We start from the raw sequence: 14,125 nt of genomic DNA on the forward strand, positions 1-14,125 counted from the left end.
CTTCGCATTACATGTCCTGCCCATACCCATTTCTTTTTCTTGATTTCAACTAAGATGTCATTTACCTGCGTTTGTTCCCTCACCCAATCTGCTCTTTTCTTATCCCTTAACGTTACACCCATCATTCTTCTTTCCATAGCTCGTTGCGTCGTCCTCAATTTCAGCAGAACCCTTTTCGCAAGCCTCCAGGTTTCTGCCCCATACGTAAGTACTGGTAACACACAGCTGTTATACACTTTCCTCTTGAGGGATAGTGGCAACCAGCTGTTCATGATTTGAGAATTCCTGCCAAACGCACCCCAGCCCATTCTTACTCTTCTGGTTATTTCAGTCTCATGATCCGGATCCGTGGTCACTACCTGCCCTAAGTAGATGTATTCCCTTACCACTTCCAGTGCCTCGCTGCCTATCGTAAACTGCTGTTCTCTTCCGAGACTGTTAAACATTACTTTAGTTTTCTGCAGATTAATTTTCATACCCACCCTTCTGCTTTGCCTCTCCAGGTCAGTGAGTATGCATTGCAATTGGTCTCCTCACTTAGTAAGCAAGGCAATATCATCAGCAAATCGCAAGTTGCTAAGGTATTCTGCATCAACTTTTATCCCCAATTCTTCCCACTCCAGGTCTCTGAATATCTCCTGTAAACACGCTGTGAATAGCATTGGAGAGATCGTATCTCCTTGTTTGACGCCTTTCTTTATTGGGATTTTGTTGCTTTCTTTGTGGAGGACTACGGTGGCTGTGGAGCCGCTATAGATATCTTCCAGTATCTTTACATATGGCTCATCTGCACCCTGATTCCGTAATGCCTTCATGACTGCTTAGGTTTCGACTGAATCAAACGCTAGGTCTGGTATAAAAGTTTACTGCGAGACAAATCTTTGGTCTGCTAACTGTAGGAAACATACTTAGAAGCAATAATAATACACCCAAAATACAGAGTTCGCAACGTTTCTCTTGTTGATGGGCTGCGAATGAGGTTTGCGTCCGTTTTAGTCACCATCTGCCTTTTCGTTTTCACGTTCTTCTCGGGAATGCGAAAGGATTTACGTCACAATGTTTTACCCTTGACACACGCGTGAAGTAAAGTCATTTGAAGTCATTTGAATCCCTTTCTGTACGGGACTCTTACTAGGGAGGAGACAGTTCTTTGTCGTGTGTCAACTTGTATGAAAGTCTCTCGGCTAGAGACGCCCCTTTGTTCAAGGGGCTTTGCAGCGCACGTGCGCCACGAGTATTGGATCCACCACCCGGTCCATAGACCAGCAAGTTTTGAGCGAAGGCCGGTGTGACACAACTGGTGTCCTGTGTGAAAGGAGACGATTGCGACGTGCGCGGAGGCACAATTTCATTACGAAAGGGATTTGAGAGACACGCGGTGTGCGCACGGATCGTCGGCTTAAATTTCGGCTGCACGGGGTGAGGCTTGTCATGGCACCATGAGCTGCTCGCGCAGCCTCCTTTCCCTGGCATACCGTCGGGCGAATGCGAAGCTTGCGCGATGCAGGTTTCAGGTCACGTAATTGCGGCGGGTGCAAGGACCGCATGCGAAATCTATACAAGAAGGGGTTAGTCTAAAGGAATTGTGCTTCGATGCACGCTCAGCCGAATTTGGCAAGCCCTGCAGTATTTCGGGGGTGCGAAACAGTGACATGGTGAAGTGAGTGCGGCACATTTTACGCCATCTACGCGTGATTCCTGCTGCCAACCGGCCAATACTCTTCGCATAACTTGAGTGTTGCGAACGGGAGCAATCGCGGTCATCGAGTGGACTATGTTCTCGTGTGTTGGGACGCGTGAGATGGTGTATACTTAGCGAATGTTGGCTGAAACTTGCATTGCATACGGAGCTACGAGCCTTACCCCGTGCTGTATTGATGTGCCCTTCGGTCGAAATGGTGACTTAGACTTCCGTACTAATATACTACTGTATAGACAGACATATTAGCTTTTTCACATAACTGAACATTGTAAACGCGTGATGGTCGAGTTGATACTCTCAGCCTTCAGTAAACACAGAGAAAAAGTTGCATTACCTATTACCGCATGAAGCCCGCAGATAATGAAACAAAGCAAAGCATTAGCGAAACTATTTGTAATTTTATTTGAAATGTAGAAATCACAACCTAAGGGAAAATGCAAGACGACGAAAAAGAAAGACCCACTGGCAGTGGGAGCCAAACCCACCACCTACGTTGCGATGTCACTGAGATTCTCTCTAGTGACGTCTGGAGAGCCATATCGAACATTTCGCGCCTATAGGATAGGACGAGGCCATGCATTAGAGGTTTTAGGTATATGTTACCAAATATGTTATCCATGTTGTTATTCATTTTGCTAACAACATATTACCCATAACACCCAGCGAATAAATAGGAATAGTTGCATAAGGAAGGACTTACGACTTGCACCACGCCTTCCCTCTGGCGTAAGGTGAGAGAGGATTGATGATGCACGTCCTGGTAGAGAACCTCTTGAATTGCTGAGGTGTCAACCTGCGTATACACGTCATTTTTAGAGTTCGTAGGCATCTGAAGAATGTATGGTCATTTATTTTATGCTGAAACCTGCCTTGTTTGAAACAAGGTGACGAGATCACCAGTCATATACAGTAGCATTTTTCCCAGTGAGTGATTAAGTGATGTAGTGAGTGAGCGAGTGAGCGAGTGAGTGAGTGAGTGAGTGAGTGAGTGAGTGAGTGAGTGAGTGAGTGAATTAACTTAATTACAGAGACCAAGCTGCTAATGCTGGAAGGTGGGCGGCCACCCTATTACAAGTAGCCGATGTCCTGCGATGATAGCCTAGACCAGTTCACCAGCCGTAGCTGGTCCTCAGGTCTTGGACCACTGGTCTTCCGTTCGTGCTTCGATAGGTGTTGTGCGCGGGACTTTTTTGTTTGCACGTAGTTCTTGACCCTGTGGTATAGGGCGCTTCGTGTATTGCAGAACTGGAAGTCTATTGTATATGTATTGTTATAAAAATTCGATGTTTTAAATTGAAGTGTACCAAGGAGCACAGCAAAACACTTTCAATTTATTGCCCAAATACTTCGTGGGCTTTTGATCGGAATCTAATTTTGTAAAATGTTCTGTGGCCGATCTCACGTTCATGGGCATCTTATACACGCGCCTTCCCGAAGTCCTATTCATGAACTTGTAACGCCATGAACTGGGCAGGACATGGGCAGGATATGCAATGAGGAGGGAAGATAACCGATGGTCATTAGGGGTTACGAACTGGATTTCACGGGAAGGGAAGCGTAGCAGGGGGCGGCAGAAACTTAGGTGGGCGGATGAAATCAAGTTTGCAGGGACGACATGGCCACAATTAGTACATGACCGGGGTTGTTGGAGAAGTATGGAAGAGGCATTTGCCCTGCAGTGGGCGTAACCAGGCTGATGATGATGATGATGATAATGATGATGTATGTTTGACCTAAATTTTCGATATGCCGTTTAACAAAAGCTTTAGGAGTGCTAGATGGAACTCTGGGTATTTTCGCAATTCTTAAAACTCATCTTATTTTTTGCCAACATGCCTTAATCTTATCTTTTTCTTTCCACCCAATTAAAAAAAAACTCCTCAAGAGAATACGTTTAAAAGTAATTATTCAAATCTGCTAAATATGAAAGTTTCGATTGCGGTATATCTACGTTTAGTGTACGCATCATCAAGGAATCTACATAAGACAGTAGAATTGCGCTATCTACCAAAAGCAAACTTTCTCTTCTGAAAAAATAAAAGATAACTTGAAGTGCGACCAGACATTTCCTGTCGACCATTTGCTTTCAGAAAAGAGGACCTTGCATTACTTCGAAAATAAACGGCTTTTTTCGTCGCCTTTGTTCGGCTATGTACAATATCAATACATGCTTCGAGAAAACTGCAGGGTCTGTACATACTTTAAACAATGTATGGCAAAATAAGTACCAGTAGCCTTAGATAAAGAGCTAGAATATTATTGCTACCCATGATACGTCTTTTTTTACAAGGCTAGGCTAGAAGAGAAGGTAGACCGGGAAGATAGAAACTGAGACGTTGCCTGTCGCCTGAGAGATTGACTTTGTTTTAACGACTTTCTTCGCAGCCTTGAAATATATTTAAAATTCTACCTATGCTTACATATCAATGCATTCGGATGCCCATAAGTGCAAGCGCTATGTGGATTGACTGGAGCATGGATTGGTCACAAGTAAGCGTAAATTTCAAAGGTCTATGTTTATACCTACTATACCTGTATGACCGAAATTATACAGTGTGGAATTCGTCTCTCACAAGCTCATTACAGCATTTCGCTGAATGCTTTATTGAGAAAAATTAAGCTTCGCTAAATATACTTCTTGGGTATTTTTTTCGACCACATTTTTGTTTTTGTAAAACTGTGCGGCCTTGTTATTTTTGTGCTGATAACGATCGCGAAAACGCGCTTTCCGCTACGTCACAACTCTACATTGCACGGTATGCTGAAAGTGGTACAATAACGAATTTGTGTCTTCGGAAAGTATGCAATTACGCAGGAGCGTAGGCGTTCTTAAAAAGCGGCGCAACAGCGAAATTTATCTTTTTGGGCCACAACATGCAGATGTTTAACGAATATGACAGCGGTGAGTGGGGCGGGGGGAGGTTGAGCGCTTACGCAATAAATAACGGTGATTCAACGGCATAGCTGGGTAAGCATGATGCCAGCTTAGGCTATTTAATTTAAAGCCTCACCACTCTTGTTTGTTTACCATGTCCGTCCGATGTCCTGCGTGACTGCTCGTAACAAGCAGTAGTTGATCAGCGAGCACCGAGCTCTTTTCAAGGTTGAGAGTTAGATTGTTGGTCAGGCGGAGAATCAAATTTCCGGGTCTTGTTCTCTCTTGCAGAATGGTTGGGTACACATAGGAATCTTGTTCTGCTGAAAGATAAAAAGAAGTAATAAACAACACTCACCGCCAAAAAAACATGCATTAGGACCAAAATGCTTAGTCCTCCTTTACTGCAATAGCCGTTACGTGGGCGCTTCTGGCCGATTTGCGCCGCCTCGCGACTCAACCTCGCGTCGACGCCGAAGCGAGGTTGCGTATAAAGTCCAAGTGCAACAAGATCGCAGCCGTGTGCCGTAAGCTGCATGTGCGAAGGGAAGTGTGTGACGACGAGCCGAGAACTTCTCGCGCACGCATTTGGACAGCGCTTGGCCAATCTGCCGGCACCGCCATACCGGTAAAAGATAAGGTTTAAGATAAGATAAAGGCGAAGTGAGGGTGGCCCAAAATCGTTTTTTTTACCAATTGCGGAGGGCTGATTGAAGAATTTGAACAGAAAATTTTGGAACAGTTTTAATGTATAGCACCCCACTTCAATGAAATAAGTTTCCGGCCACAGGAATAGTGCTACACGCGTGTGGCATTTGATTGTTTGAACGAGGCGCGTGGGCGCCATCACTCGAGAAAGGAGAAGGAAGAACCAACTGGGCTCGCGCGGTGAATCTAACCGGAAGCGCCGCAACCGCTGTTGTAAATCTAACCTGCAAATAGTTGCTCGTCTTACTGACTCGTCCTTCGCGTAACATTGTGGTGGAGGTAGAACGTTCCCGTCCTCGCCACGGAGCTCCGAAGCGGCCGCGCCGTCGTCTTCTCAGCCATGGCTTCCGATGGATCCACCCCGTCGTCACCTACACCTGCGGCGCCTACCACAACGTACGTTACGGTTCCTAGTCTCCGTGATTCTTGGACATTCTCCGCCCAATATGACGTTGACGTTGAAGACTGTCTCAGCATGTCTGAGCATGTTAGCCAAAGCCACCGCTGGGACCCTACCATCATGGTTGCCAATGCGATATTTTACCTGTACGGGACACCGCGTGTCTGGTTTCACGCCCATGAGGTCGAGCTCTCCAGCTGGCACATCTCCAAAGAGAGGCTTCGCGACCTATTTCGCAACCCGTCAGGTCACCGAAAAGCTTTTCGAAAAGAGCTTGCCACCCGTGTCCAGTCGTCGACCGAATCGTATGTCTCCTACATACAGGAAGTGCTCGCGCATTGCCGGAAAGTCGACGAGCACATGAGCGAGGCAGACAAGGTGGACCTTATCCTAAAAGGCATCGCCGACGACGCCTTCAATTTGCTGGTCTATAACGACGTTTATACCATCGACGCCATCGTCAAAGAATGCCGCCGCTTCGAGGTAGCCAAAAGCCGCCGCCGTGCCCCAGTGTTCTCCCGGTTCCCAAAAACCCCTGCCACATCCTCTCGCTCCACTTTTACCGCCACACGACCATTTCATGAGAACGTCCCACGTATCGTTCGCCGTGAGATTGAAGCGGCGAGTACGGCGCCCCTTTATCCACGACCTCTTGACGGCACCTTAGACGAAGCGCCCCCCCCCCCCCACTTTTTCTGCTATTAAAGCGGTTCTGCGGCAAGAAATTGCAAACCTTGGCATCCCTACCGCTTGCTCTGTCTCCCGACCTGATTCGGCACCAATTCCCCATGTCCACAACCTGTAATGACCTATATTTCGCTCCCAGACCACGCAAACCTGTTGAATGGCGAACCCCAGACGACAGACCGATCCGCGTCCGCTGCCACCGCGCTGGTCATGTAGCCCGCCACTGCCGCACCACCTGGATGCCGCAGTACTGGAGCTCATTCCCTGCTCCTCGCCCATATATATATATAGTTGCCCTTATAACCTAATCTTCGGGCTCGACTTTCTGACGACGCATTCTGCCCTCATCGACTGTTCCACCGGTACGCTGTGCCTCGAGTTTCGTCTTCTTTCAGACCTTCGCCCCGAACAACGGAACACCCTCTGCAATACAGCGTTTGTTCGCTTACCTCCAAAAGGCCTAAGGTTCGTGGAACTGGCCTCAACAGCAACCGTGTCTGATGGCGACTATGTCGTCGCACCTATCCGTGATGTCCTCCTGGCGCGCGACATCTCTGTTCCACACTCCGTCGTAACCCTTGCCGCTTGAATGTCAGTGGCGCTTTGTCTGGACGCGAAATGGTAAAGTACTTGCACGCAAGACTGAAGCCAGTAGTGTTGTCCACATTGCCTCAGAGACTGACCTTCAAAAGATTGCCTAAACTGCAGCGTCTAAAGAAGTTAAACTTTGCTCTCTTTTGACTACACGATGTATCGTGAGTATAGCTTCCCAAGCGAAATTTCTCTGCCCGCACACGCAAAAAACATTTCCGCGCTTCACGTGAATGCGCGTTCACTTGCCTATAAGCACGACATAGTAACTATGTTTCTAGCCGAGTTTACTTTTCCATTTGACATTATCATGTTCTCTGAAACATGGTATCAGGAACACAGTGAAATGCTGATCATAGATGGTTACAGTCATTTCTTTATTAATCGCACCGATAAACGTGGGGGCGGTGTAGCATTGCATGTCAAGCGCGGCATACAGTGTGATGTGCTTGAGGAATTCACCTGCGTCACGCCACATTACGAAGTGCTAAGCGTTAAATCTGACAATAACCTGTTTGTTGTGATGTACCGACCACCTACTGGTAATATATCTAATTTCTTAGAATTTACTGAAAAGCTATTAGAGCATGCTACTTTTCACAATTACAAAGTGCTTCTTGGTGGTGACTTCAACATTAACGTGCTTGATGAAAGCGCTCCAACTCGTGCAGTAACCAATGTAATCAATTCTTCCGGTTTCTGCAGCGTTATTACGACACCTACTCGCGTGACACCATCTTGTCAATCAGGTCTCGACAATTTCATTGTTAACGCTGGTGCAGAGATATACACAGCTGGGACTATCAGCTATGATATCAGTGATCATTGTCCGATATTCATAATATGCTCATTTTATATTCACGAAAGAACTTTACCTGATACCACGTTCAGCTACAGATGCCTGTCAGGCGAAAATATGGAACACTTTCGCGCACTTGCTTTGCGCACAGACTGGTCTTCTCTTTATAACAATAAAGATGCTAGTCAAGCGTACGATGAATTTCTATCCATATTCAGTCGCCTATACAATTTGTCTTTCCCGCTTAAAACAGGAAAGGTAAAAAAACGCATTAGAAAGCCGTGGGTGCAACCACAGCATGTTCGAATGATTAACAAAAAAATAGGATGTTCAATAAATTTCTGCGTACGCGTCAGCAAAGTGATCTCGTTGCATTTAGGAAGTTAAGGAATACACTAAATAAAGAACTGCGAAAAGCTAAAGCACTCTATTGCGAGAGCCTTTTTGCAGCCGTGCAGAGAAAAAATCCAGAGAAGACTTGGACAATTATCAATGATGCAATCAGACAGGGGAATGTGAATCGCAGTTTGGGTGAGATAACCGTGAATAATGAAAAGGTTTCGGGCATCCTCTTAACCGAACGTTTCAATGAACACTTTGTGAACATGACGGCATCATCAAATAACACTGTCAGTGGTACTACTGTTAAGAGATGTACGCACAGCATTTTTCTCGAGCCTACTGACGATGCCGAAATTTGTCGTATATTTTTGGGCTTAAAAAACAGCAATGCTGTCGATGCAGACGGCATTCAAATCAGACCTATAAAATTTGTAATTGATGTCATCGCAGTTCATCTCGCATTTGTGTTTAACCTTGTTATAGAATCTGGACATTTTCCAACAAATATGAAGAAAGCAAGGGTGTCAGTTATTTTCAAAGGTGGGAACCGAAATGATCTGGGGAATTATAGGCCTATTTCCATTTTATCCGCTTTTTCTAAGGGTTTAGAAAAACTGATTTCTGCACGCATTACCAATTTCTTTGCGAAGAATGACATTCTTTCTGATTGTCAACACGGATTCCGCTCGGGCAGGTCAACCGAAACAGCTTTGTTACGCCAAAAAGAACTAATAATTAATAATATTGATGCGGGCAAACTAACGTTGGGTATAGTTATTGATTATAGCAAGGCATTTGATCGTTTAAGTCATCAAATTTTAATAAGTAAACTAGAAGGATATGGTATCCGTGGCGTGGCAAATCGGCTCTTTCAATCTTATCTGTCTGGGCGGACGCAGTGCGTTGCTATCGAAAAATACTGCTCTTCATATAGGGAAATTAAATCAGGTGTGCCCCAGGGCAGCGTTTTAGGCCCGATTTTGTTTAATATCTATGTAAACTATATTGCTGAAATAATAAGTGACACATCCATTGTACTATACGCTGACGATACGAGCCTGTTTGTCTCTGACAATGATCTTGATAATCTGTTACAAAGATCTCGCAGTATCCTTTCTAAACTGTCGAGTTGGTCTCGTGATAACGCTCTAACAATTAATAGCTCCAAATCAAAGGCCATATTGTTCAAGGCAAGAGGCAGGCGGTCTTATTTAAATGAAGAATTATTGTTGGATGGCGCGCCCGTTGAGATTGTAACCAAATACAAAGTATTGGGCGTGACGCTGTCAGAAGGTATGAACTGGACATATCACATTGAACAAATTATGAAATCATTGTCATCTGCCGCAGGTGCATTGTCCCGTTGCCGTCATTTTTTCCCAGAGAAAGTAAAGTTGTACATATATTATGCCTTGTTTCAATCGCATCTGAATTATTGTGCGCTTGTATGGGCTACCACCACGAAACGTAATCTTCATGCGCTTCTTCAACTTCAAAAACGAGCACTTCGACATGTAGCGAATGTACCTTATTGCCATTCTACTGCGCAACTTTTTGAAAGTTATAACATAATACAAGTAACTAACATTTACGAATACAGGCTACTGTATTCTTTCTGCTTTGGCTCCGAAATGTTTCAAATATTTTTAAAAAATACGTCACGACTTGAATATGACAGGAGTGATGCGCGTACCCGCAGCAAAGACAGGTGGTTAGTAGCGTACAGGCGTACAAATTACCTCATGCAGTCGCTAACACACGCTACCTTCACTGTTCAATAAATTTGGGAAAGAAATTGTTATGACAAATACCTTGACTCGAAAACAGCTTAGAGCAAATTTTTGTAAAGAAATTTTTGAAATGTGATCTTTGTAATTATTGTAAATGTAACCCATTGCATTGTATACTGTATTTGTATTTGTACTGCTGCCATGTGAGGGCCTTCAGGCACATTCAAGCTGTATGTCGCAGCTTTTCGCCTGGAGGACCCCCAACAGGTTTGTTGGAAATAAAACATTTTTGATTTGATTTTTTTGATAATCGGATGTGTCTTCCCGTTATGAATTTTGGCTTGACAAAGCAAGTGTTACCAGAAGGCATAGCGGTGGCCACGCTCCGGTCTGTGACAGACGACCACGTCACTGCTTTTGTAGCCGACGCGTCTCCAAATCCTCCTGATTACCCGCAGGTTGCCTTGAACCTTGACGGCCCATTACGTCCCATGGTCGCTCCGGACCTCACACCTGACGAAGCAGCCGCCCCATATCGCCTTTTGCTTTACTACCACGACACATTTCACACTGGCAATCGACCACTTGGGCAGACGTCCCTTGTTAGGCATCGGATAAACACTGTTGATGCTGGTCCCATTCACCGCCGACCGTATCACGTGTCCACGGTAGAGTGGCAACTTTTTCAGCAGGAAGTAAACAATATGGCTCACCAGGTGCATTCTTGAGCCCTCGTCGAGTCCTTGGGCGTCGGCTGTCGTACTCGTCAAAAAAAAAAAGATGGCACGTGGCATATTTGCGTTGATTACCGCCACCTAAGCCGAATCATTAAAAAGGACGTCTACCCTTTAACATGAATCGACGATGCTCCTGACTGTCTTCACGGTATCAAATACTTTTCGTCCATCGATCTTTGATCTAGTTATTGGCGGATTTCAATCGATGAGTAGGACCAAGAAAAGACCGCTTTCGTCACTCCAGATGGCCTGTACCAATTCAAGGTTATGCCCTTCGGTTTATGTTATGCCCCGCCAAGTTCGAACAGATGATGGACTCTCTGCTTTAAGTTTTCAAATGGTCAACTTGCCTTTGTTACCTCAATGACGTCCTTGTGTTTGCTCCTACATTTGAGACGCACCTTGAGCGCGTCGCAGCTATCCTTGACCTTTTCCGCAAGGCTGGACTCCCATAAAACTAATCGAAGTGCCACTTCGCGCGCCGACCGATTATAGTGCTAGGCCATCTCGTCGATGATTCCGGCGTACAACCCGACCGGGAGAAGGCTCGAGCAGTAATGGCTTTTCCTGTGCTTCAGTCTGTCAAAGACGTCCGGAGTTTTGTGGGGCTCTGTTCTTATTTCAGGCGGTTCGTGGAAGGTTTCGCAGCAATTGCTCGACCACTCATTGAACTTCTGAAGCCGTGCGTTTTACGTGGGGTCACATCAGGCTGCCGCATTTTCACGCCTTATCAAGATTCTCACCAATCCACCGATCTTGGGCCACTTTGACCCGTCCGCACCTCCAGAGGTCCGAACCGATGCCAGTGGTTATGGGATCGGCGCCGTCTCTTCGCAACGCCAACACGGACACGACCGCTTTATAACCTACGCTAGCCGGCTCCTGACAACTGCAGAGCGCAACTATTTGATTACCGAGCGCGAATGTCTTGCTCTCGTCTGGGCTGTTTCGAAGTTCCGCCCAAATTTATATAGCAAGCCCTTCTCAGTAATCACAGACCATCATGCGCTCTGTTGGCTTTCCTCGCTCAAGGATCCTACTGGCCGGCTCGGTCGTTCGGCCCTCCGACTACAAGAATATCCCTACACAGTGACTTACAAGTCGGAATGCGAACACCAGGACGTAGATTGCCTCGCTCGCTACCCAGTCGAAGACACGACATTTACGTCTGATACTGACACCGATGCCTGTGTGCTCTCTGTTTCTCCACTGCTCCATGTCGCCGACGAGCAGCGCCGTGACCCGTCCTTGCGTTTCATCATTGACCGCCTGGAATCCACTTTCCGGCAGTTGTCTTCGCTTATTTACACTTCAAGAAGCCCTCGACGGTCTGGCTTTCCTCTGGATAGTAAATGTTTCCCCAACGTGTGTCGTTCGACCTCATTGATCTCGAAGTGCAAGTTGTTGGTGAACTCGCATTTACAGTACAAGGTGTTCCACGATCTTCTTAGTCTAACCAGCAGTTGGCTAGCTACTCGTCTGAATTGACGCCCATGATAGAGAATTCGCCATATTCTGCCGAGTATATCTTGTGCTCCAAGGAGTTCTCGCAGATTGCACATCAGTCCCCTATTTTTCTTCAACGCAACATTCCTTTGCATTTCCTGTATGCACGACCACCTCAAGTAAGGAGAAGCTACCCCGATACACAAGAAACCCTACCACCAGCTACCTACTTCAATGTGAAAACGAACCCGGAGCGCATCAACGGCACGATCAAAAAATGCGTTGTCCAGCAATGCAGCAGTCCATCGGTCACTACTCTTATACTAGTAAATAATGAGAACACATGTATATTTAGTGTCTACTACCACCCCTTCAACGCCATCACAAAGAACGGTGTGTATTCTTACGACTAGGGAATGATGACAAAGGCGTGTTTGTGCTGGTGCTCATGTCCTCATGTGCGTACATCGCCTTCCACCCCGCGCAGTTCTTGATGACAACTGTAAGTGGTGCCGCTTTGCTGTATGCTCGCTATCTACCAACCCTGCAAGGCCGCTCCCAGCAGGCAGCAAGTGCAAAGTCAGAGGAAGAGGCAAGAAAGCTTGGATTTCAAAAGGCAAATAAATTTTCGAGTCAGACATGGGTAAGCTCAAATGTCTCACAGCTCTTCGTGACAACTGTTTATGAATCTTTCACAAATATTGCAACGGAAACGAGAAACATGGTCAGTATAGACATATTATCCGTAAGAGATATTGATGGAACTGAAATCTCCATACTTCTGACATGTTCATATACACAATTGCGTGAGCCGTGTTTAGTATGGTACAAACTTACGAACACACACTGCGAATTGATACTTGCTGATACGTGATACGGGATACGTGAAGCGTAATAATACACAAATTGAATCACTATAAAATATGTTGATCCAGTAAAACAGTTCAGCATGAACTCATTCATTTCCTTTGATCGGTATACAAAGCCAACATTTCAACAGGAGCTGCCTTCAGATAATATGCTTTCGAATGTTCTACTACGGAATTTGAAGATTTCTAAACATAAATAAATTACCTGTGACTCTAGCCACCTATCTTAAGCTATTCAAAACACATGACTAGGCATGGCCATGAACATTCTCTTACACCGCTTGGCGCAAGATTTACTTTACGTTTTTTTCCTCGGACGTTGAGAGAATCGAACAAGCATTCCGTTAAACCCTTCACGAACATAGCGTCCATTAAACTCCTTCATTCTAGATGCGTTGTTGTATTTTGCACTACAGATGTTCTAAAACAAGCTGCGGGCAATCACCCTCAGGGAGCATTTATATAATTTGTAGTCAATAAATTTATTAGTAAATATGAGCTGACAGTACTAAAGAAGAATGACGCAATAATTTTGTGGCGAGCCGTCAACACCAAGTTAACAATGACAACGTTGCACCTTCCCCGCACTGCAGCCAACTGGTCCACATCAGAGGCCATCCTTACCTCTAACTACGAAATTTTCATTACGAAACGTTATCAACTGGTAAATGGGCTAAAGTAATCACAGCAATGACGCATTTTTTTCAAGTTTCAATAACGTGAAACGTACGTACAGACACGGTGTCAAGAAATAATTGTGCTTAATATAGAAATCTGTATTATTGAGACTTCGAACGAATGGTGAAGTTAGTGTAAATATTCTTAACTTTCCTTCTGTGATATCATAGATGGGTTGGGAAATGTTAAATATGAAATGAAGATTTACCTGCATAGGAGCATTGGAAAAGTTGTAGGAGAAAGAGGGCAGCAAGCATCGTTAGTGGGTCCATGCTCAGCAGAAGTGCCTGTTAACACGTATGTTTACCCTTCACAAACGAAACGGTGAGAAGTTTTGCCTTATACTGCGGACCCCAACAGTCTCATATTGTTTGCGTCGCCACTCGTGTTTACCACGAAGACAAAAGACGAGAAATTTCCCCTTCACATTTCCGACTTGGAGAGAAACTGAAAGGTGACTGTTCTTATGACGCCTCATACGAGCACTGAAAGCTAAAAAAGGCGCCACGGCTGTGCTGACGGCACTCACCTATTCTTCAGTAGAGTAGATCTTCAGTAGAG

The 14,125-nt window shown here is 45.4% G+C and overlaps 1 protein-coding gene across 2 annotated transcripts in view; it reads right to left on the reverse strand.

Annotated features, from left to right (window-relative positions):
• LOC129381945 (venom metalloproteinase antarease-like TtrivMP_A) overlaps positions 1 to 13,866 on the reverse strand; it is a 52,819-nt gene extending 38,953 nt beyond the window's left edge. Inside the window, exons 1-3 of one of the 2 annotated variants that reach the window (XM_055065233.2) lie at positions 13,773 to 13,866; positions 4,731 to 4,897; positions 2,403 to 2,495 (exon numbers count right to left, since the gene is read on the reverse strand). In XM_055065233.2, the coding sequence (XP_054921208.1) occupies positions 2,403 to 2,495; positions 4,731 to 4,897; positions 13,773 to 13,836 (324 nt within the window). In that variant the 5' untranslated portion in view covers positions 13,837 to 13,866. Of the gene's footprint in view, positions 1 to 2,402; positions 2,496 to 4,730; positions 4,901 to 13,772 lie in introns of both variants that reach the window. The other variant, XM_055065232.2, reaches the window with a different exon arrangement.
• Positions 13,867 to 14,125: the final 259 nt, after the last annotated feature.

This window comes from Dermacentor andersoni, chromosome 10, assembly GCF_023375885.2.
Source record: "Dermacentor andersoni chromosome 10, qqDerAnde1_hic_scaffold, whole genome shotgun sequence".
In the NCBI taxonomy this organism is placed as follows: Eukaryota; Metazoa; Arthropoda; class Arachnida; order Ixodida; family Ixodidae; genus Dermacentor; species Dermacentor andersoni.